Raw genomic sequence first — 25087 nt, 5'->3', positions numbered from 1 at the left:
GAATATGAAGTTGATCGGATGAAATCTGTAGGAGGAGTTTGTTAAAGTACGAGGCATGGAAATGGTAAAAACAAGGAAAAAAATGGCACATTAAGAGCAAAATGGCTGACTTCCTGTTGGATGTTGGGTATAGCTCCAAGAGACATTTTAGTGTGTCTCGAACTACATATGCCCACCGAATTTCATTTGCCTACATCAAACTGAAAGGTGGGGCTCGCCATTTAAAATTTCCAGGGGGCGTGGCAGTTTTGCCACGCCCATTTCCAACACCCATGAAATATCACTTTTTTCACCGGGACTGACGTATCTGCAAAGTTTCATGCGTTTTCATCGATGTTTAGGCCTCCAAAAAGCATTTGTTTGGGGAGAAGGAGAAGAATAATAATAATCCTTACAATTTCAATAGGGCCTCGCACCGCCAGTGCTCGGGCCCTAACTATAGGCTGCTGACAGTGTTTGCTCTTCTTGGCCTCTTTTTTTATTTTTTCACTGGGCTCCCCTGAAGCTGAATCCGGTGCGAGAGCTGGACGTTTGAGACACTTATCCATTTTGTTAGCTTAGCTAGCTAGTTTTGTGACCTCTTTGTGCGAGCCCAGCACTAGTTTAGGTCACGTTCATTCACGTGTCAGGTAGAGAGGATAGAACTGCGCGCAAACTTAAGTGTAGCCTCATTTATTGCATTCATTTAAAAACGAGCTAGTGAAATACATTAACTGCATCACAAAGGGGACAAACATTTTTTCTCTACTAAATATCTGATCATTTTCTAAAAAACTTATAGCCTAATCCCCAATCTTTCCACATATCCCCTGCAATCTGCTCACGTACTCCTCGCGGTATGCGTAGCCCCGGTTGGGAACCACTGGATTGTGGTGTTTATGAGAGGTGGTCATGTATGAACACAACTGAACATACTTGTGTACTTGTGTAATTTTTTCAATCAGCCATTACAGACAATAACAGAAGACATACGTTACAAAACTATATACAGACATTTAAGTCCAGTGTTCATTCCTCTGGGGGGTAAAAAGGACATGCACTAACCCAGTGTACATGCCTCTGGGAGGGGTAGAGGGGCACTAGCCCAGTGTACATGTCTCTGGGAGAGGTAGAGGGGCACTAGCCCAGTGTACATGCCTCTGGGAGGGGTAGGGCACTAGCCCAGTGTACATGCCTCTGGGAGGGGTAGAGGGGCACTAGCCCAGTGTACATGCCTCTGGGAGGGGTAGGGCACTAGCCCAGTGTACATGCCTCTGGGAGAGGTAGAGGGGCACTAGCCCAGTGTACATGCCTCTGGGAGAGGTAGAGGGGCACTAGCCCAGTGTACATGCCCCTGGGAGAGGTAGAGGGGCAATAGCCCAGTGTCCATGTCTCTGGGATGGGTTCTAACTTGACTTATGCTACACCCCTCCATCGAGTTCCGTGAAAATCATTCTGGTAGTTTTTGTGTAATCCTAAAATATTATTTTGTTTTACATGCATAGAAACATAAGATAATATAAATAAAGTAGATATCTAAGATGAAATCTAAAGCCGACTTGATTCCTCATTGTAACAAAGAGTCAACGTTCTCTAATGAAAAATCAACATCTTCGAGGCTCGAACCCGCAATAAAAATTCATGAGACTGCCAGGCGATGGGTAAGCCTGTCAAAAGAAGTAAAGACTAGAAAGCTTTCTCAGAGCACAGGTTTCTGCACATTTCATATAATTTCATTTTATTTATTTATATGAACAGGGACAGTACACATTAATCAACCACAGGGGTAAATGTGTCAGTCTTAGCAAAAAAGCTAAATTTCAACTGCAGTCCCTGAGGCCAGATGTAATAAGCCAACGCTAAATGGAAAAAGGTTACGCATGAATGTGTAAGTTGATAAAAAATAATAGATAAGAAAGCAGCACGGTATGACTGTCCCTGTCTTTTTTTATATGATATCAGAGTGCATTTAGTAGAAAATAGTTTCAATCGCTCTGGTAGTTTTTGTATAATCCTGCTATGTGACGGATAATACTGTTTTTTTAGTTTGCTTCAACACTCAAATTAAAAAGAACACATAGTTAGTGAAACCTGACACTCAAGGGGCAAAAGTGATGTGCAGGTAGTTTATATGTAGGCTCATACCACAGGATCCAGGCTAAGAAAATGTAACTTTTCCTAATACAGTGTTTATCTGATTTGTTTTTCATGAGTCAGATATGATTTTGTTTTACATGCATAGAAACATAAGACAATATTGAGCGTAAACAGCAAAAAAAGTTGATATCAAAAGCTGAACCCGGAAACCGAGACTGCAGCGACGCATTGCTAGACTGGTACATTACCGCTCGGCCACCGGCAGTATACAAAATCCGGCAGGAGAAGTAAATATAAAGCGAACAAAGCCGGTCCAAGTATGGCAAATGTTGTTTTCTTTTCATTTGTGTATCTGCCCAGGGATTCTGATCCGCACCAAAATTTAATGTGTCCCAACTTGGCCCATGCTACACCCCTCAACCGAGTTTCATGAAAATCACTCTGGTAGTTTTTGTATAATCCTGCTATGTGACCGAACGAACGAACAAAATAACACACGACCGAAAATATACAGTACCCTCCGCCAGCGGTCGCTGGGCGGAGCCAACAACTTGTACGTGAAGTCAAAATCGAGTCATGCACACGGTTGCCATGTGAGGCAGCAGCTCCAACACTGTTTGATTCCTCAGTGTCTTCCGTTTTGAGAGGCATCTGCCTGCAGGCCTACCTTCTCAAGACAGTGTTGCTACACCACTCTCAGGACACACCATCGCCACGCCCACACCACTCTCAGGACAATGTGTTGCTACACCACTCTCAGGACAATGTGTTGCTACACCACTCTCAGGCACGACTACCCACCACCACCACGCTCAGGACACTTCAAAATAAAAGTCACACGACGCTCAAGATAAAGGTTTTGTAGTTTGTAGCAGTTTTCTTGCTGATTTATTGCCTCTGCGCTTGGCGACCGTCACATAGCAGGATTACGCAAAAACTACCAGAGCGATTTTCACAAAACTCGGTGAAGAGGTGTAGAATGGGCCAACCTAGAACCCATAACATTGTAGAGCCGATCCGAATAACTGGGGGGATATACGAAGGAAAATTAACATTTGTTCCACTTCAAATACACCCATTTTACTAGGATTACCACACTGCCCGGCGGCCGAATGGTTAAGGATTTGGACTGTCAGTGTGACGACCTGGGTTTGTGTCCCGGTGAGGATGACTTTTTGTTTTGTTTTTCTCTTGAATGATGGCTCTTTAGAATGAGGAGTCAAATTGATTTGCTGTTTTCGCAAACAATATTATGTTATCTTTCTATACATGTAAAACAAAATAACATCGGATTTATGACAAACAAATCAGATAAACAGTGATTGTATTAGGAAAAATTACATTTTCTTAGCCTGAATTCTGTGGTATTACAGATGGAAGCACCAGGAGTAGATTGTGGTGAACAGGAGATGCTGGTGCACTGGTACAGGTCTTCAAGTGTCCTTCCATGTGTCTCTTTCTTACGATTGTTTTCTCACAATGAGGGCAATGGAAATGCCCACACTCCCTGCAGTTCACAAACATAAAACAAAGTTTACATGAGCTAATGTCCAACAAGCCATGAACTCACACTTTCATCACACACACACACACACACACACACACACACATACACACACGTTAGGCCTACCTTTAAATGGAATCAATTTTTTTTCATGCACTTCTAGGTGAGACTGAAGCCTGGATCGTTGGGTGGGTTTGTACTTCTCCTTTGTGCAAAAGGGCAGTGGTACAAACTGCAACATGTTGTGCAGCGTTCCACAGCAAGCTTGCCAGAGGATAGGCCAATCGAATGGTGCATCTAAAAAAAAAAATTGCTATAAATGTTATGGGCATAGAAACCAACATAAACTACAACTACCTAAAATTGTAAAATATAAGTAGCAGCACATTACTCCAGCTCTGTCCTTTGTGTGTTTTCCATATTATTTATTCATTTGATACTGACTGAGCATCTTAAAATATCTAAACTTATACAGTGCAACCATCCTGTGAATGTGTGATTTAACAATAACTGTTTTTTATGTCAGAAAGACTATAGAGTTGATCAAGTTTCACATTTACAGATGCAATATTTTATTTGTACAGCACCACAACTTGTGTGTAGCCTATTATTCATAACTCACTCGTATGCGTTTCAGGCATCAACTTTGACGCTTCTCATTCACTTGAAATGAGACTTGAATGGAGCGGCATCATCAATCAATCAATCAATCAATCAATCAATCAATCAATCAATCAAAGCTTTATTTGTATAGCGCATTTCATACCCAGAGGCAACACAATGCGCTTTACAGAGAACAAGGGAGGTGGGCATACGACCCACCTCTGCATATTCCAGAGGGAAGCAAAAAAACAGTAATCACCCGGGGGCCAGATAAGTGAGCTGTAAAAATTCTTCCCTGACCCCTCTCAACAAGGCGATTGAGCAAGCTCCTGGAGTATGTTTGTCTACCGGCTAAGAACATTTATAAAGCAATAAATTACATTAAATTACATTTTCAGAGTAAGAGAGGCTAAAAACATCATAGGAGAGACATGGCAAACACTGGTGTATCATGCGTTGCCGAACGGAATTGTGGTTGCGTTGTGGTTCAGTTGCGTCGCGTTGCTCGCGTAGCTTGCGTTGAGAGTTGAGAAAAGTTCATCTTTTGAAGAGTTACCGCAGCCATCAGCCAATGGGTTTCATTCATGAGCCGCTGATGTCACAGATTGTTCATGCCTCTCGTCCGCCGCCATTACTTAACTGTTGTAATTTTGTCTGTACGCCGGGTACTATATGTCACTTATTAAAATGTTAACATTTTTTAAAGTCATTTTGGACAATGTGATTGGTTGTTGTTGCGAGCGTCATGCCCGCCCACCGTCAAGCGTTGAAGCAAAGCCTAGCAACGCATACATGTGAGCGGGCCGTAAGTGTTTCTGTGCTGAGCTGCCGCAACTAATTTCCCCGCTGCACGTCGGGGCTAACAACACCTTTACCGTAAAGCTCTAACCCTCACCCTCCCCGCTGCGCGTCGGGCCTAACAACACCTTTACCATAAAGCTCTAACCCTAACCCTTACCCTCCCCGCTGCGCGTCGGGCCTAACAACACCTTTGAACAGTACATTATTCACAATACAGTACAGTACTGCCTCTCGTACCTTATTGCTTAAATAGAATCTGACCTGCACACTGTTTAGATAAGCTCCTGAAAGGTCAATTGTCTCAGATTGGCATTTCAATCAAAATATATTTGTCAGAATCATATGACAAAGCCGTGTCCAGTACATCTTGAGAGCAAGATGGCGGCGCATACACATCGCAAGGCCCAGCACCCCTCCAGATTGTGAATACAGTAGGACCCCACTTATCCGAACCCAATGGGACCGAAGGTCGTTCGTATCTCTGAAATGTCTGGATGACTGAAACTTATGTTAAAATGCACCAAATTCAATAAGTGGTACTTGTTTCATATAGACTCATAATAGACCGATAAATACTTTTAATTACTTGTGAAAATGCATCAAAATTGCAATCAAATAGCCAACTAAACTCATACAGCCTAGCCTATAATAGGCCTACAGTAGCCTAGAATAAAATAAACCAATTTCCACTTGAGTGCATGCTTTGACGAAATACAGTACTTTATTCTCAAATGACGCCTACGCTGCATCGATAGGCTACTGTATTCGCAGAACAAAATGGTATAACCTAAAAACAACCCAACATTAGAACAATTAGAGCAAATGATAATAAATAAATGAAATGGCAGACAAGTTGTCGTGTCTTAGGCTATTGCAGCCTAAACAACCGATGTAGGCTAACGTGGCCTAGGCTGTCTGCTATTATTTAACAAATACAGTATTCCTAGTAGGCTAATCTACATGCTTACAACACGTTTGTGTTCCTGAAGTCCATTAACTGGGAACGAAAAATGACTCGATACTCCTCTGCTTCAGGTTGCTGACGCGCTTTCTGGCTACCAAGGAATGCAGCTCTCGCGCAGCAGACTCGTTTGCGTTTTGCACTCGACATTAAAGTAACAAAGAAATGAAACGTGACAGTAGGCTACAGCCTACAGACAACATGTAGGTCTACATACAGTTCTGTTTTTATTCACAGTAGGATACAGTAGGCCTACTATAATGAAAATCCCACCAGTAACCAGATAGCAGGCAAAAAAAAATAAAAAATAATTTTTAAGCCTGTTCGGTAGACCGGGAGGTTCGGATCTCTGAAGTTCGGATGAGTGGGGTCCTACTGTACTGTAACTTTCCTAATAGCATTATACCATGCTGCTTTTGTACTGTATTGTTCTGCACTTTATATTATTACTGTTTGCACTCTGGTTGGATGCCAAACGTATTTTTGTTGTACTGTACTTGGATGCCAAACTTATTTTCGTTGTACTGTACTTGTACTGTATAATGACAATAAATGTGAATCAAATCTAATCTATCCACCATAACATTATACAGCCAGATGTAGCTAACGTTAGCCTACCACGTTTAGCAATAAGTAATGTAATTTTACTTACGTTGAAAGATTGGTCTGGATGTATAATGTTTTCTTTTCTTTTTCCGTTCTTTTGTTCTTCTTTCGTCGTCGTTGTCTTCTTCTTACTACTTCTTCTTCTTTCAACGGCGGCTTGGATCCAAGTCGTTGCGCAACCTACTGCCATCTATCGGAGCAGTTCGCTCCTACACTGTCCTGAGCATGGCGGTGGGCGTGGCGGTGGTGTGCTCTGAGAGTGGTGTGGGCGTGGCGGTGGTGTGCTCAGAGTGGTGTGGGCCTGGCGATGGTGTGTCCTGAGAGTGGTGTAGCAACACACTGTCTTGAGAAGGTAGGCCTGCAGGCAGATAGTCGTGTCCGTTTTCGAGTCAGCACAGGTTCAAAGCAGCCCCTAGTTTCGCTTATTATACTGATTATGTTACACATTGTTACTGAAATGTCAGTAGTGAATGAGCAGCAACAGCAAAATGCACTGCACTTTCCTAGACTACTAGGAAAACAAAGCATGTCGCATGTCTGTAAGTTCTATCTACACACAAGTTGCTAAATCTTCCCGGCCGCCATCACCAGCAGAGCGGCTCCGATACACTATAGCCTACACCAGGTTATACAAAGCTTGCTGAATTCCGATAAGCTGAAAAAAACATGTATTTTTTATCGATTCAAATTTGTTTGACCCTCCCCTTGACTAAAAGTAAAAAAACAAAAAACAAAACATTAATTTCAAACGATCCCTAAGAGCCATAAGCTCATTCATCTTCTCGTGAGTAAACAATAGTCTTGTCATAGTCCTCCCCATGTGTGAAAAAACAATACATGATCAAAAAACAGCTGCAGCAACTGGCCACCGCTAGCACGGCGCTAGTTAGGTCTAGGTCTAGATAGAGAAAGTCTAGATGGAGGTGGTGTGGATCTATACTGTAAGTGCAGGAGTCTAGAAGGAGGAGGTCTAGACAAGAGTTCTAGATAGAGGAGATATGGATTTATAGATCTAGGAGGTCAGAGCTGACAGAGCAGGTTGAGCATGAGGGTTATCAGAGTTGGAGCCTCCTGCTGACGTGGGTTCCTCCTGTACTGACCGTGTGGTTCCTCCTGTACTGACCGTGTGGTTCCTCCTGTACTGACCGTGTGGTTCCTCCTGTACTGACCGTGTGGTTCCTCCTGTACTGACCGTGTGGTTCCTCCTGTACTGACCGTGTGGTTCCTCCTGTACTGACCGTGTGGTTCCTCCTGTACTGAACGTGTGGTTCCTCCTGTACTGACCGTGTGGTTCCTCCTGTACTGACCGTGTGGTTCCTCCTGTACTGACCGTGTGGTTCCTCCTGTACTGACCTTGTGGTTCCTCCTGTACTGACCGTGTGGTTCCTCCTGTACTGACCGTGTGGTTCCTCCTGTACTGACCGTGTGGTTCCTCCTGTACTGACCGTAAGACTGTGTGATTCCTTCTGTGCTGACTGTGTTGTTCCTGCTGTTCCAGTGTCATGGTGTGTCCATAGAAGGATGTGTTCTTCCCTCCTCAACCACCAGAGAGGTATGTCACAATATCATTGCAACATCATCACCTCATCATTACAGTATCACCTCCTCATTACAGTATAACCTCAACATCATCACAACATCAGAAGGGTGCACCATGAAGCAGGTTTAAGGAGTTAGCGATCTCACTTTGGTCAACTGACTTGAACTCAGGGTAAGTGGTATCACAAACACGGCTCACCTTTTAGCCATGTACATTTCTATGGCCACATCCTTCAGAACTAACCTGCTCTGGGGCTGGTCAACTCAGAGGTTAACTCAATCTAGCCTGAATGAAGTGTCTGCGTCACACATTGAGGAACAATGTTCTCCTCTTGAAAAGACTGCATCATAATCAAGGAAGGCTACTGTAATGTACAAGTCATTTGCCTATTGAGACCACCTTCATAGGCCTAGATTACACTACTGCGTTTTTCTGTGTTTTCCCCGAAAAAGACCTACGTTTGCACCTAGCAATTACCTACCGCGGCCAAAACAAAGCTCAAACCCAGAGGCGGATCGATACTGCCGGACGTTTTGGCACTCGAAATCCGGAGCTGCGTTCTAGTGTAATTGCCAGATCCTTTTGCTGGCCATGTCCTGCAGAACGAGCCACTAAAGCTGGCTGCTCAGCTCCTCTGGGCCAGGGGCCTCTTCAACAACGCCTCATCTGGACAGCGCACTCCGACACCATGAACAGAAGCTTCGGAGGGTGAGGAGAGAGAGAGAGAGAGAAGGGAGGGAATAGGAAGGGAAAGAAGAGAGAGAAGGGTTTGTATTTTGCTGCTCTTGCACTTTGACTTTTGCACTAGATTATGTTCTTGTTAACTTGTTTAGAAAGGTTCGGCACTTGTGAGTTCTGGCAAGTAGTGGTATACTGACTACCTATGTTGAATGCAATTATTGCAAGTTGCTCTGGATAAAAGTGTCTGCTAAATTATTGTAATGTCAGGGGGGATAAGAGGGGAGGTGAGATGAGGAGAGGACAGTATGGGTTGCTGTTGAGCTGTGGGCGTTGTGTCTCCGGGTGTGTTACTGTGACCGCTCCAGCCAGTGGTAGGATGTGTGTGATGTGTTTGTATAAATTGTGTGTGCGCATCTGTCTAACCTGCTCTGAGATGAAGGTCTGGACATGCTCTTCCCTGTCTGGCCTGCTCTGAGATGAAGGTCTGGACATGCTCTTCTGCAGGCAGGAAGTCACTCCAGCTGAGGCTAGATTCCCTCCGCTGAGGTAATTGAGGTGTAGCTAGTTTGTCTTAGTTTTCGCTAATGCTAGCTTCACACTGAAATAATTACACAAAGAAAGCTGCTGCATTGCCGTTCCGATAGTAGCACAAGGTGTTGACAAATACAGTCTCAATACAAACACTAAATTTCATTTACAAAATCATTAATGGGACTTTACCTGAAAGACTTGTGTAAATAGTTTGACAGGATGGTCTACCTCGCGTCATCTCTCCAGCTCGATCAACTGACAAGACGGTTGGATGGTCTACCTCGCGTCATCTCTCCAGCTCGATCAACTGACAAGACAATTCAAACCACGCATGCGCACTTCTCTCTGCCCAGCACGAATGGGAGTGGCCATAGTAAAATCATGTTAGCCTACTATATAAATTTAAACCATAGTGCATTTTTGTAAGGTGTGCTGGATAGCCAAGCTATAAAGCTAAAAGCTAGAGCCCTCTATGTTGACAAATGCTCCAGTCAGTGTGAAACGGCACTTTTATATGATATTATGGATAGACCACATAATCTGGTCAGAAATTCAACCAAATGACAACCACTACCCAACCCCGGCCCCCTCTGATAAAGGCCGGATTCATAAGCTGAATCCCAATCTGAGTGCGCAAACCACCCTTGCGGCCCCTCGCACTTGCGGCCTGAGGCCTGAGCACTTAATTGACGTCAGCTGGAAGGGCCAGAGGGTGCAGGGCCGTAAATTAAATGGGACAGCACTTCCAGCGGCGTGCCAATGATTCCCAAGCCAGTTTAGCTCAATGCCCCTCCCACTTCGTTTTCATTGGCTGCCGCGTCCATACCTACATGGCCGCGTCCCTCCGACGCAGAGGCTGCTCTGACGCGCCCCTCAGCTCTCCGCTCAGCTCTGCAAATTGACCGATTGACGTCTGTTTTAATTTAATAATAATTTTAAAATTATGTTGGGTGGGATATGTTTGCAGCATGTGGATTTCAAGATAAATGTTGTCATCATCATCATCATCTTCATCCGCTTATCCAGGGTCGGGTCGCGGAGGCAGCAGCTCCAGCAGGGGGCCCCAGACATCCCTTTCCCTAGCAGCATCAACCAGCTTTGCCTGGGGAATCTTTAGCCGCTCACAGGCCAGTGCAGAGATGTAGTCCGCCACCTAGTCCTGGGTCTACCCCGCGGCCTCCTCCCAGCCGGACACGCCTGGAACACCTCCCTAGGGAGGCACCCAGGAGGCATCCTCACTAGATGCCCGAACCACCTCAACTGGCTCCTTTCGACGCAAAGGAGCAGCGGCTCTACTCCGAGTCTCTCCCGGATGACTGAACTTCTCACCCGATCTCTCAGGGAGACCCCAGCCACCCTCCGAGAAAACTCATTTCGGCCGCTTGTATCCGTGATCTCGTTCTTTCGGTCATGACCCATCCTTCATGACCATAGGTGAGAGTGGGGACGAAGATAGACCGGTAGATCGAGAGCTTTGCCTTTGGCTCAGCTCTCTTTTCATCACAACAGTGCGGTAAAGCGACTGCAGAACCGCACCAGCTGCTCCGATTCTCCGGCCAAACTCCCTCTCCATGGTTCCCTCACTCGTGAACAAGACCCCCAGATACTTGAACTCCTTCACTTGGGGTAAGGACTCATTTCCTACTTGGAGCGGACAGGCCACCGGTTTCCTGCTGAGAACCATGGCCTCAGATTTAGAAGAGCTTATTCTCATCCCAGCCGCTTCACACTCAGTTGCGAACCTATCCAGAGAGTGCTGGAGGTCGCTGGCAGCTGATGCCATCAGGACCACATCATCTGCAAAAAGCAGTGACGTGATCCCCAGCTCACCGAACTGCAAACCCACCTCCCCCCGGCTACGCCTCGATATCCTGTCCATGAAAATCACAAACAGGATTGGTGACAAAGCGCAGCCCTGGCGGAGGCCAACACCCACCGGAAAGGAAGACGACTTACTGCCGAGGACCCGGACACAGCTCTCGCTCTGGGTGTACAGGGATTGGATGGCCCTAAGTAGGGACCCCCTCACCCCATACTCCCGCATAACCCTCCACAAGACCTCTCGAGGGACCCGGTCGTAAGCCTTCTCCAAGTCCACAAAACACATGTAGACAGGTTGGGCAAACTCCCAAGCCCCCTCCAAGATCCTTGCGAGAGTGAAGAGCTGGTCGGTAGTTCCACGACCAGGATGAAATCCGCATTGTTCCTCTTCGATCTGAGGTTCGACTATCGGCCGGACCCTCCTTTCCAGCACCTTGGAGTAAACTTTCCATGGGAGGCTGAGTAATGTGATGCCTCTATAATTCGCACACACCCTCTGGTCCCCTTTTTTGAATATTGGGACCACCACCCCAGTCTGCCACTCCTTCGGCACTGACCCAGACGACCACGCAATGTTACAGAGGCGTGTCAACCAAGACAGCCCCTCTACACCCAGCGCCTTCAGCATTTCTGGACGGATCTCATCAGTCCCTGGGGCTCTGCCACTGTGGAGTTGTTTGACTACCTCAGTGACCTCCTCCAAGGACATTGACGACCCCCCATCATCTTCCGGCTCTGCCTCGATCGTAGAGGGTGGATTAGTCGGGTTCAGGAGTTCCTCAAAGTGCTCCTTCCAACGCTCAACAACCTCCTCAGTTGAGGTCAGCAGTGTCCCCTCCTTGCTGTATACAGCTTGGATGGTCCCCCGCTTTCCCTTCCTGAGGTGCCTGATGGTCTTCCAGAAACACTTTGGTGCCGACCGAAAGTCCTTCTCCATGGTTTCTCCGAACTCCTCCCACACCCACTGCTTTGCCTTGGTCACGGCCGAAGCCGCAGCCCTCCGGGCCAGTCGATACCCTGCAACTGTTTCTGGGGTCTCCCGGGCTAACATAACCCGGAAGGCCTCCTTCTTCAGTCGGACGGCTTCCCTGACCACCGCTGTCCACCACGGTGTCCGAGGGTTACCGCCCCTTGAGGTACCTATGGCCCTCAGGCCACAGCTCCCAGCCGCAGCTTCAGCAATGGAGGCTTTGAACACCGACCACTCATGCTCGATGTCCCCAGACTCCACAGGGATGCCTGAGAAGCTCCGCCGGAGGTGGCAATTGAAATCTCTCCGGACAGGCTCTTCCTCCAGACGTTCCCAGTTCACCCTCACTACACGCTTGGGTGTTCCAGGTCTGTCCAGAAGTTTCCCCCGCCATCGAAACCAGCTCACCACCAGATGGTGATCAGTGGACAGCTCTGCCCCTCTCTTTACCCGAGTGTCCAAAACGCATGGCCTCAGATCAGATGATACGATAACGAAATCGATCATCGACCTTCGGCCTAAGGTGTTCTGATGCCAGGTGTACTTGTGGGCATCCTTGTGTTCGAACATGGTGTTTGTTATGGACAAACCGTGACTAGCACAGAAGTCCAACAACAAAACACCACTCGGGTTCAGATCGTGGTGGCCATGCCTCCCAATCACGCCCCTCCAAGTTTCTCCATCATTGCCTACGTGTGCATTGAAGTCCCCCAGTAGGACACTGGAGTCCCCTGCAGGAGCCCCCAAAAGGACTCCACTCAGGGTCTGCAGGAAGGCTGAGTACTCTGAGCTGCTGTTCGGTGCATAAGCACAAACCACAGTCAGAGTCCCCCCCCCACAGTCCTAAGGCGCAGGGAGGCGACCCTCTCGTCCACTGGGGTGAACTCCAGCACAGAGGCGCTCAGCTGGGGGCTAGCTAGTATAGCCACACCTGCCTTACGCCTCATACCGTGAGCAACTCCGGAGAAGAACAGGGTCCAACCCCTATCCAGGAGTTTGGTTCCGGCGCCGGTGCTGTGCGTGGAGGTTAGCCCCACCAGGTGTAATTGGTATCGTTCCACCTCCCTCACAAGCTCCGGCTCCTTCCCCCCCAGCGAGGTCACGTTCCATGTCCCCAGAGCCAGCCTTTGCCGCCCGGGTCCGGTCCGTCGGTGCCCCCCGCCTTCACCGCCACCTAGTTGGCAGCGCACCCGACCCCGACAATTCCTCCCACGGGTGGTGGGTCCACGGGACGATGGAGGAGGAGATGGTGCTTCCACGTTGCTTATTCGGGCTGGGCCCGGCCGGGCTCCGTGGTAAGCCCGGCCACCAGGCGCTCGCATGCGGGCCCTCCGTCTGGGCCTGGCTCCAGACGAGGGCCCCGGGCTTCCTCCGGGCCGGGTCTCTCTTCCTTTTTGGTGTTCTGTCATCAGGGTTTTTTCCTGTAACCCCAGGTAGGGGGGCTAGGGGGTACTACCACTTGCCCAAGGTGGACCCCCAGACTAGTGGAGGGAAGGAGGCGTCTTACTTCTCCATTCTAGTTTTGCAACTAGCCACTGCCAGAAGATAAATGTTGTGTTATCGGCAAATGTCATCATTTATGTGTGATGCACTCGGATCATGACTCGGATGCACTCAAGCACTGTGTCACATGAGACGCGGTGGGCTGTAGGTATTTTCTGCTCCTAAGTCTGCGAAATTGCGGACTTTCGGTAAGTGCGGTTAAAGTGCGCAAAATGGCGGCAGTGGCACACTTGTGGACCTAGCCATTCCGTTTTGGGACTACCCTGAGCCCTTTTGGACTTAGCGGGAATGCGCATGTAAGGCCACAAGGCCGTGAGTGCTCTGCTCTTTTGCCTAAGTGCGCGATTTGGGATTCAGATAGTCGACGCAAACTACATAAGCGCAAGCAACGCAAGGCCACGCAAGATTTGCGTCCTTGCGTGTGTCATGCCGAAATTTGTCATTTGACGCAAGCAATAGTGCAATTCCTTGCATTTCCGACAGGGGCGCTAAACTGTTTTCGCCGTAGAAAAAGAAACAAAAGAGAAGAAGAAAGCCGCCGAAAGATTTTACATGTATAAATAAAGAGGTTAAATAAATAAGATAAAAAAGATGTCCAATAAATCTTCAGTTTATTTAACTCCAGTGAGAGAAGAGCTGCTGATGGAGTTAGTAAGGGCCCACCGTCATCTTTATGACCAAGGAGACCGCCTATATTCAAACAGCAATGCTGTCGAAAATGCATGGAGGGACATAGCCAGGGAGATGCAGGAAAACAATGTTGAGGCGCTGATAGTGACGTGGAAGAAGATCAGAGACTGCTACGTTAGGGCCCTGAAAAGATGGAAAGATGCCAGCAAAAGTGGTGCGGGGCAATTGGGATTCGGCCTCCCCGCTATAATCACCCAACTAGGCTGGCTGTCCGGCTTCATAAAACACCATCAAACTCAGTCCAATTTCCAGGTAACTAGTCAGCTAGCTAGCTAAAGGAAAGTTATAAGGGCCTTCTAAACATACCTTCACAGGGGAGTATAATCTGAAAGAGTAACTTAACCTACTAACCTTACCTACTAAGTACAATAGTAGCCTATAAAGTTCAATAATAGCCTACATACTAGGGATGTGCACGGTTAACCGAGTACTCGAGTACCCGAGTAGGCAATCTGCTAGTCGGAAAATAAACACTACTCGGTTAATCTAAAGGCTATATAATATGGCATGTTTGGCCGTGAAAGCGCGCATTTCTGAGCGCCTGTGCCATTGTTACCAAAGAGGATAGAGAAAAGCGTGGAGAAAAGCGCTGTATACGGAGTCTTTTTTCGAGCGCTCCGGCTTTTTGAAAACATTGCCATCTCAACTTTTCAGAAAGGTGCTGCCAACATCACTGCGGCTCTTTCAGGCAACCAATGATCAGATATTAGATAGGGCATGACTCGTCAGCTGTCTGGGGATCCCGGGGGAACCCCCTGCCTGGCTATTAAACTGAATATCTGAAAGTGCACCGATCGTAAAAATAATAAATGCAGCCAGTTGTCAGGGGCAGTGATGTCTGATTACTAGTTGATTACTGTCTAGCCAGCTAACTGGTTACGTTTTAAAAGCTATATTTATTTACATGGACACAGTTCTTGGGTGCAAAGTTACGTGGTCACAAAAACTAGCAATAATTAGCCCATGGGCTTGCTAATGCTCTGTCCATGGTTCGGTTTTCCATACTGTTAAGCATTTTCGGATCCAACTACACCGTGGTTTTGCATAGTGTTAAAGTATTTTATGGATCGAGCCTCGGACTTTCAAACCTGTTACAGCGTAGGTAGCCTATGAGAGAACTATAGACTTAAGCCTATATACAGTATATGCCACTTCATTTGTTTTGTTTTGACAATTAAACGCTGGTACCGGGTCTCTGATTTTTTTTATCTGCATACTGTGCATAGTAGGCAGTGGTGTGAGCGGACTTTGTACTCTGGCTCCACGCAGCACTCCCATCATTTAGCGGTAGGATGATCATGTTGGTAATGAGCCCTGAGGTGGTGCTGAAAAAGACAGCGAGTACCAGCACAGGTCCATGCGCTTATAGCCTACTCGTTTTCCAGCCTATAAAGAAATATTGAATGAATAGGCCTATTGTTCAATAAATCTATTTAGTTTTGCATGGACATTTCTCTAATGAAGGCTTGATGCCGAAACATCCATTATTGTCCAATAAATTGGAAATAGGCAGTGAGTGCCGCGGTGCTTTTTAACGCTAAAAATTAATTCACTTATCCGGCATCGGCAGTAAAGGCTTGGTTTAATACTTAATTTTGATTAGTAAATTAGAGGTCTGGTTGCATATTGTAGGCTTGGAGTTTTCAGAGTAGCCTAACGATAGGCTTAATAGGCTATGAGCTGGGCAGTGCATCCACATTAAAAGGCTGCGTTTTTCGATTCCGATAGCTTCATGAAAACCTGTGGTTTATTCAATCTGACGATAAGTAATGCATCCAATCACACATCAGCTTTTAAATATGTTTATTTGCAAGGGCATGGACGAGACATGAAAGCACCGCCACGTAATAACGGCGGAAAAAAACGTATTCCCCTCCGAGGGGGCCGGGGTTCAATGCGCTCTGTCTGGACGGTATCTTTTTTTGAGTAATCTTTTTTTTTGAGTAATCGGTTACTCGAGTAGGATCAGGTTAGGTTACTCGGTTTTAAAATGAGTCGAAATTCCCATCCCTACTACATACTGTATTGACTACCTGTGGAGTGACTGTATTGTTTGCTATTCAATACTAATACTATATTGTATATGTATTTGGAGGCACCACCAGACAATCAGACAGTCTCTGACAGTCTTGATCCAGAGGGTGAGGATGAGGATGAGGCTGCGGCTAGTCAGGGAGAGGCAGCAACAGCAGTCCCAACAGCAGTCCCAACCCCATCCCAGCCCAGCACTTCAACCATCAGGTCCCCTTCACCACCAGTTTCAGGGCCAGTACCCCAGAATCCCAGGGCAGGAGGGAAAAAGAAGAGGAAACGTGACGGTGATCCCGTCGGCACTGCCCTCCTGGAAAGGCTGCAGCAGCTACAGGACAAGGAGCAGGAAGATAGCACAGTCCACTCATCTTTTTGTAAATATCTGTGCACTTTCATGCAGGGCTTACCAAATAATGATAGGGTTGTCCTCATGAGAGATATCAAGCAGCTCATGCGACACTATGAGCCATAGCAACCTAAGCATACAGTACCTCAATCATCTAACACGCACACACAGAGCTGAGTGATAAGCATACAGTACCTCAATCAGTATTTTCTTCAGATTCATGTTATTAATGGGCTTTGCCATTTTAATTTTTTGATAGATGAATTGGAATAAAAGTAACCTCTTTTACAATATATCAGACTGGACATTTGGGTGTATGAACATTGTACCAGCTTGCTAGTAGTGTGCACATGTTAGGGTTAGGCTAATGAGAATATCTGATGATTTAGATCAGGGGTTCAACCTTTTTTTAACTTTTCATTACATAAAGAAATGTGAGGAGTGAGGATCCCCTTCCCAAATACATTTGAACAAAATATTTGATAGTAGTGCCCCATTGATTGATTTAATTTATTGGGTGAAAGGTACATTACATTACATTACATTAGTCATTTAGCAGACGCTTTTATTCAAAGTGACTAACAATAATTGCATTGAACGTAGGAAAAGCCAACGTACTACTACTTGCCAGAACTCACAAGTGCATTATAGCAGCTATCCAGTGCCGGCTATATTTGGCGCATGCGTAGGCTAGGTCATGACGCGTACCGCAGGCTAAATGAATGAATGTCCAAACTTTACCTTTACGCTTTGTCCATTTTAATTACACCGGTGAAAGGGTATTACATCCGTGCAAACATATTAGTTAGGTAGCCTAAAGCCATGTCACTGCCACACTACCTGTTTGCCTTTGGCTACGGTCAAAAACTGTTGTTCCCCAGCATGCACACCTGGCTCAATTACCCATGAGTGTTAAATAGCCTATCATATCCAGGGTTCAACTGCGCCCCCTGCTGCCCCCAAGTGGTACACTATAACACAATATAACCAAACATTTGGCTCTTACATGCATCTTCTTTCTAAAACAAGTGACTAAGAGCATAATCTAGTGCTGAAGGCAAAGTGCAAGAATAGCAGTCTAAAATACAGTGCAATACAATACTATAAAATACAATAAGTGCTTAGGAGGGAGGATTGTTGTAGTACTTCTTGAAGAGATGAGTTTTGAGCCTGTGACGAAAGACGGGCAGCGACTCTGCTGTCCTGACATCAGTGGGCAGTTCATTCCACCACTGCGGGGCCAGGACAGAGAAGAGCCGTGACCGTGTCGATCGACCGCAGGGGCCTCGGAGTGACGGGGCAACCATTCGCCCCGAGGTAGCAGAGCGTAGCGGTCGGAAGGGGGTGTAGGTTTTGACCATGGCCTGGAGGTAGGAGGGGGTAGTACCTGCGCCGTTTCATCAGTGAGGAAAGGGCGAATCCTCCTGATGTTGTAGAGCATGAATCTGCAGGAGCGTGTGACGGATGTGACATGTGCGGAAAACGACAGTTGGTCATCCAGGGTCACACCCAGATTCCTCGCAGTCCGAGTCGGGGTCACCACTGTGTCTTCAATGGTGATGGCCAGGTCCCCGTGCGGGCAGCCCTTCCCCGGGAGGAACAGCAGCTCAGTCTTGTCCAGATTGAGCTTGAGGTGATGTGTCGTCATCCACTCCGAGATGTCAGCCAAGCACCCAGCTATGCGTGTCTCCACTTGTGTATCAGAAGGTGGAAATGACAGGACCAGTTGGTAGTCATTGGCATAAGAGTGATAGGAGAAGCCATGCGAGCGAATGACAGAGCCCAGAGATGTAGTGTAGGTACAGAACAGCAAGGCCGTAATTACCATATACTGTACTTTGGGGGTGACCCCCCCCCCCCAAATGTGAAGAAGAATGTGAAGGTGTGCTGAAACACTTGTTTCCTATGTGGTCCTCGTTGGTGGACATGTGGTCCACAAGTGGTTGAGAATAGCTGATTTAGATAACATTTTTGTACAGGGTTACAATACAAATTATTCATGAGCCTGTTGGGAAACTCTTCTAAACATTATCTGCATGGTCATAGGCATTTTCAACTACACAATGCTGATAGAATCATAAAAAGACACCAACAATATCAACTTTTAATAACTTTATTCATGAAGTTGCACCAGGGTCCCGTCTGCCAGAACACATGTTCTGTTACCACCTCTGTTACCACCACCTCAAAAAATGGCAACAGGCCAAAAACAAGAACGGTAAAAAAGTGAACAAGAAAATTTAATTTGAACTATATACAAGAAAAAACTGAGAAAAAACCTCTACTCTGTGTCTCTGGGCAGAACACGTCCAACCTGCTGCACTCTGTCCTGGTAAGGAAGCATGCCCGCCTCTGTCCACACGGTGCTGTGGCCCATCAACCAGGTTGTTGTCTCCTTCAACCAGCTGCCTCCACTCCCCAGGCTGGTCCTCTCCAATGATGGAGGAGCTGTCCACCAAAGTGCTGGGCATGTAGGTGGCACGCTCAGTCATGCTCAAAAAGTTGTGCAGAGCCACACACGCCTTGACAATCAGCACCACCTTGTCAGGGTCGCAGTCGATGGGACGGCTGAAAATCCGTAAGCGGAACGCCATGATGCCGAACCCATTCTCCACCACCCTTCTGGCTCTGGCCTGCCGGTAGTTGTATACCCGCTTCTCATCAGATATGGAAATACAATAAATGTCAATGAGCTATAGGCCTAGGGTAACATACTGGTATTCTACTACTACTACTGATGATGATGATGATGAAGCTAGTACTACTGCTAAGTTAGTTATGATGATGGGACTGCTTTTAAATATAATTTACCTTGGTATGGCCTCATCAGGTTCTCCTGCAAAGGAAAAGCTTCATCCCCCAGGAAAAGGTGGGGACTGGCGATGTTCGTCCCAGGCAGGCAGGCAGGAGGTGGCAGATGGAGGTCATCTTGGTCAACAATTCTTTATATTGTCTATGGTTGTACCGCGTCTTTTTTTTTCCCAACCAACTTCTGCCATAACCACGCCCCCGCGAGTTTTCATTGGACAACCCTAACCCTAACCCTATCCCTAACCCTAACCCTAACCCAATGAAAACTCGCGGGGGTGTGGTTATGACAGAAGTTTGTTGGTAAAAAAAATCACGCGGTTGTACCGGTGTTTATTCTGGTCACATGACTAGGTTTATTCATAGACCTATTTGCCGCCTGCTGGACTGGCGACGTATTGCATCTGACAAAACACAGAACGCAAGCTCTCGAGTCATGTTGGAGCTCACAATGTAGCTTGCGTTGTTTACGTCGACTACGGCCCAATTTCAAACCACCCCCTAAGCCCTCGCCATATCCACTCCCCCTCCGTTTGCGCGTTCATGCCGAGCTTCGCCATGTTAAGGGCCGTCCCAAACCAATTATCGCGGAGTGCGCTTGGAGTGCGAGTGGGCTGTCAACCCCTTAAATAGCAAGCCTGCATCGATCTATATTATACCTCCATGCTGTCAACCCCTTAAATAGCAAGCCTGCATCGATCTATATTATACCTCCATGCTGTCAACCCCTTAAATAGCAAGCCTGCATCGATCTATATTATACCTCCATGCTGTCAACCCCTTAAATAGCAAGCCTGCATCGGTGCAAGCTCCCGATAGCCGAAGCAGGCAGGGTTGCCAGATTGGTGTGATGTTTTCCAGCCCAATGAGTGCTCAAAATCCGCCGAATGTGATAAAAAAACGCCCAAATATTATAGTATATAATATATAGCAGTGCATGCTAAGAAAAATGCCTTTCAGTTGAAATACCGAAAATAATAATAACTCGTGGTAAACTGCAACACACGCCTACACATATGTCACACGCACAGCCTACGACAGAGAGAAAGTTGCGTAATCCCATCAAATAGTCAAAGAAATGATAATGCAGGCAACTAATTATAAAACATGAGAAGCATGGCTATATCATGAACAGAGGAACGGCGGTGCTGCGGTCATAGACAAGAGAGCAACTCAAGATGACAAGCTAGATAACAAGCTTAAGTGGTGACAAGAAACCGCAGAATGTGACAAGTGGACTAGGCTACACAACTTCCAATGGTAGGCCTATATAACCACCTGTATAACCACCCATGAATACCCTGCCTGCTCGCCTACAATAACCGAGCCAGGCAGGCAAGCAGGCAGAGACACTCAGGCAGGCAAGCAGGCAGAGACACAAGTAATGCATCACTCAATGATGCGACATCCAGAAACACCTGCTGTATAGTATTAAATAGAAATGTCTTACCGTCACGCCGAACAGGCCAGGAGTCCATTCCAACTTCTAACGTAACTCGTCAATGTAAAACTATGTACATGTGGTGAACTTGCTAATTAGCAAGTATTAATAGATGGTTGAGTCAAAGCTCCCCAACTGTCGGGGAGGGTGGAACAGACGTCAAACCGCTCCGTGTGACCAGAGCGCGTCCATGCGAGCAGAAAGACGCGGTAATCGGAAAGCAGCGGTAATCCCATATTATAATCCCATGCGATTTCTGGCATCATCTTTAGCGTCACTTGGGAAAATGCTCTCTCCACATGAGCATTTGATATGGGCAGATGAGCATTTGATATGGGCAGAGTGAGCAATATGATTGCGCCAAGTGCCACATCCTGAAATCACAGATTTCCTCCGGCATCTTTAAAAGCCTCTACCTCCAGCCAAAAGGCATCGATGCGGTGATCATGACAGAAACCTGCTGATCCCACATCCCCACGTTGGCATCTTTAGGTTTCTTCGGGGGTAGCTAGCTAGATTTGACTCCGACCTCGACCTTCTCCTTGACCGTGTGAATCAAACGCGTTGAACAGGGAGAGCTCCCTCGCCCCTATTGGACAGGTGCACATCTCCCACCCTATTAACATCATTGGATAAAATTGAACCGTCTGTCCCGCCAGTTTTAATTATTTTATTTTTTTTAAACGCCCGCCCAATGCTATTTTTTCCAGCCCAACCGCCCAATGCTATTTTTTCCGGCCAAACGTGATCAAAAGAAGCCCAATTGGGCGTGAACCCGCCCGATCTGGTAACACTGGAAGCAGGAAGTGCACGTGCCAAAGAGATGCCGCAGGAAACAGCATATAAATAACGTTCCGTCTTCCTACACTGTCAATTATTGCAGATTATTTTACAGCACTCAAACATTTGTTTTTCTCACACTGATTTCATTGCCTCAAACAAAATCTAAGACAAAAATAGGAGAACATCACTTTATCCCTATATCACTTGACTTGTAGCAAACTCTTAAAAGCCTGTATTCATAGCCGACATAAAATAAATCTAAATAGGCCTAGGTCTACGTCAAATGTAGCCTACATCATATATTCCTTTCCATTAGGCTGCGATATGCAAATTGATCTTCACAAAAGAAAGAATGCTGCCAAAGAGGCATGGGAGTAAGTTATTAATTGATTTATGTATTTGTCTCGGGACAGTGTTATAGTATTCATTTAGTTAGAGTTCATTTGAAAAAACATATTTCCGTTTGGACTTTTGACCATTTCTCATCATACATGGATTTAATTATAGTGATTTATATTTGTATTATAAATCCTAAACATTTTTCCCATCAATCACCTAAACATGCCATGGTGACAGCCCTGTCCCGGTCGGTTCCGGTGGAGTGGGGAGTCCCACATTTGGCTTTCCATTTATATACCCTCCCCCTCGATTGAGAGTACCCTCCACAGCTGCGAGTGACACTTCATTTGGAGGGACACTCGGTGGTGGAGTGGGAGTGGGTAGGGGGTGGTTTGGGATTGGGCCTATGAATAGTCAGTGGGCACAAATTAACATGGCCGCCACTCAACATCAACGCAACACCGCGTAAACAGGAAGTGAGGTTTCATTGCCTAACACATCATCCGTTTGACATTCTACTTAATATGCATACTCCATACAGGGGAATGGGCACAATTTAACATGGCCGCCACTTAATATCAATGCAGCGCCACATAAACAGGAAGTGAGGTCTCATTGCTTAATGCATCATCACTTTCACATTTTACTTAATATGCATACTCCATAAGGGTGAATGGGCAAATTTTAACATGGCCGCCACTCAATGTCAACACAACGCCACATAAACAGGAAGTGAGGTCTAATTAATTAACGCATCATCCCTTTGACTTTCTACTTAATATGCATGCTCCCTAAGAGTCAGCGGGCATACATTAACATGGCCGCCACTCAACATCAATACATTATCCCTTTGACATTCTACTTAAAGGACAATGTTCGTTAAACGAACATTGTACTTTAATATGCATATTTCATAATGTCAATAAGTACAATTTAACATGCCCGCCACTGAAGGTCAATGCAACTCACTCATGAGTCTACACTTAATGCTACCTGCTGACTCAATCAATTGTGTGTACATGTCCAGATAAGCCTTACTTCACCACCTAAAGAGAAGGGCATACAGCAGGCAATTTTGGAAAGGAAATTTGTCCAGAACTATCAAAAGCACAGCTGTATGTATGCCCATCAGCCATCAGCCAGGCTGGACCGGGCCTGGTTCAGAACAGTAACTGCTAAGGCAAATATGTCAGGTCTTGGCCGCCTGGTCCTATTGTCCTATCTAATGGCATCAATCTCCTTCTCAATAGCGCACGCACCCCCACAGGCCAGTCTTTATAATTTGGGTAAACAAAATCCTCATCATCATTGACCTATAGATGACCCCTGGTGAGATCAAGTTTGCGGTTCGCGTGGAGACAGTCCTGAACCGTGTTCCCCAGCCAGAGTACAAGCAGCTGCTGGTGGAGGCCATCATGGTTCTCACGTTCCTGGCGGACCTGAAGCTGGACACCATTGGCAGCATCATCCAGGTGGACAAGATCGTCCACATGGCCAGCGATATGTACTACCAGGACCAGGTCAGAATGTTTATCATTACTGTCTATCACACATGGCCACGCAGCAGCCCAGACCCTTCACTGAGACACATATACATTACTGTCTATCACACACGGCCACGCAGCAGCCCAGACCCTTCACTGAGACACATATACATTACTGTCTATCACACACGGCCACGCAGCAGCCCAGACCCTTCACTGAGACAACACACCTTTCTATTCACATGCATTGTATGTCTTGTGTGCTATTATGTAATTTGTAATTTAAAAAAAGGCACAGACACGTGAAGCAAATGGGTTATGGTTAGTTTCGCAAGCAAAATGTATATCTCATTCTCCTCCCCTCTACTCCCCTCCTCTCTCTTCTGCTCTCCTGTCCTCTCCTCCCCTCCTCTTCTCTCCTGTCCTCTCTTCCCCTCGTCTCTCCTCGTCTCTCCTCCCCTCCTCTGCTCTCCTGTCCTCTCCTCCTCTGCTCTCCTCCCCTCCTCTCTCCTCTGCCCTCTTCCTCTATCCTGTCCTCTCCTCCTCTCTCCTCTGCTCTCCTGTCCTCTCCTCCCCTCCTCTTCTCTCCTCCCTCGTCTGCTCTCCTCCTCTCTCCTGTCCTCTCCTCCCCTCCTCTCATCTGCTCTCCTGTCCTCTCCTCCTCTGCTCTCCTCCCCTCCTCTCTCCTCTGCTCTTTCCCTCCTCTCCTGTCCTCTTCTCCTCCCCTCCTCTCTCCTCTGCTCTCTTCCCCTCCTCTCTCCTGTCCTCTCCTCCCCTCCTCTGCTCTCCTCTCCTCCTCTCTCCTGTCCTCTCCTCCCCTCCTCTCCTCTGCTCTCCTCCTCTCTCCTCTGCTCTCCTGTCCTCTCCTCCTCTGCTCTCCTCCCCTCCTCTCTCCTCTGCTCTTTCCCTCCTCTCCTGTCCTCTCCTCCCCTCCTCTCTCCTGTCCTCTCCTCCTCTCTCCTGTCCTCTCCTCCCCTCCTCTGCTCTCCTCCCCTCCTCTCTCCTGTCCTCTCCTCCTCTCTCCTGTCCTCTCCTCCCCTCCTCTCTCCTCTGCTCTCCTCCTCTCTCCTCTGCTCTCCCCTGCCCCCGGCTGACCAGAGGGATCTGGGAGCGGAGGAGCACCTCCTGGAGAGAGACCAGTCCAACGGGATCTGCAGGCTGCTTTACGACAGTGCCCCTAGTGGCCGCTTCGGGAGCATGACCTACCTCGCGAAGGCTGTGGCCTCCTACGTCCAGGACTTCCTGCCTAGCGGGGCCTGTGCCATCCAATGAGTGGCCAGCTAGGACCTCAGCTGACCTCCACAGACCTCTGGGGTTGGCTAGAGAGAGTGACCATGTTCAGCATCACTGTCTCTGACGCTGCATTTGTTGCTGCTGTTGAGTGTTACTAGTATGTCAGTTGCCTGCAATATTATTTATAGAGATAGATTGAACATGAACCAACAGGGTTTGATAGTATGACCCTCGGGTGACTTGATGCGAAGTTTATCTTAAATGGTCTATGGACTAAGCCAATCTAATGAAACAATTTAAATCTAGTGACTCTTCATCCTCCTCACCTGCTGTAC

The 25087-nt window shown here is 47.0% G+C and overlaps 1 protein-coding gene across 1 annotated transcript in view; it reads left to right on the top strand.

Moving 5' to 3' along the window:
- The window catches only part of LOC311318996 (phosphorylase b kinase regulatory subunit alpha, skeletal muscle isoform-like), a gene marked incomplete at both ends in the record, with an annotated part of 60415 nt that extends 35624 nt beyond the window's left edge, over positions 1-24791 (top strand). The window contains 3 exons of the mRNA XM_084450430.1: positions 8050-8103; positions 23355-23555; positions 24618-24791. Of these exons, the coding sequence (XP_084306556.1) occupies positions 8050-8103; positions 23355-23555; positions 24618-24791 (429 nt within the window). The remainder of the gene's footprint in view (positions 1-8049; positions 8104-23354; positions 23556-24617) is intronic.
- Between the last annotated feature and the right edge of the window lie 296 nt (positions 24792-25087).

The sequence above is a fragment of the Borostomias antarcticus genome, assembly GCF_949987555.1.
Source record: "Borostomias antarcticus genome assembly, chromosome: 15".
NCBI lineage: Eukaryota > Metazoa > Chordata > Actinopteri > Stomiiformes > Stomiidae > Borostomias > Borostomias antarcticus.
This window is presented reverse-complemented; position numbering and strand designations above follow the sequence as displayed.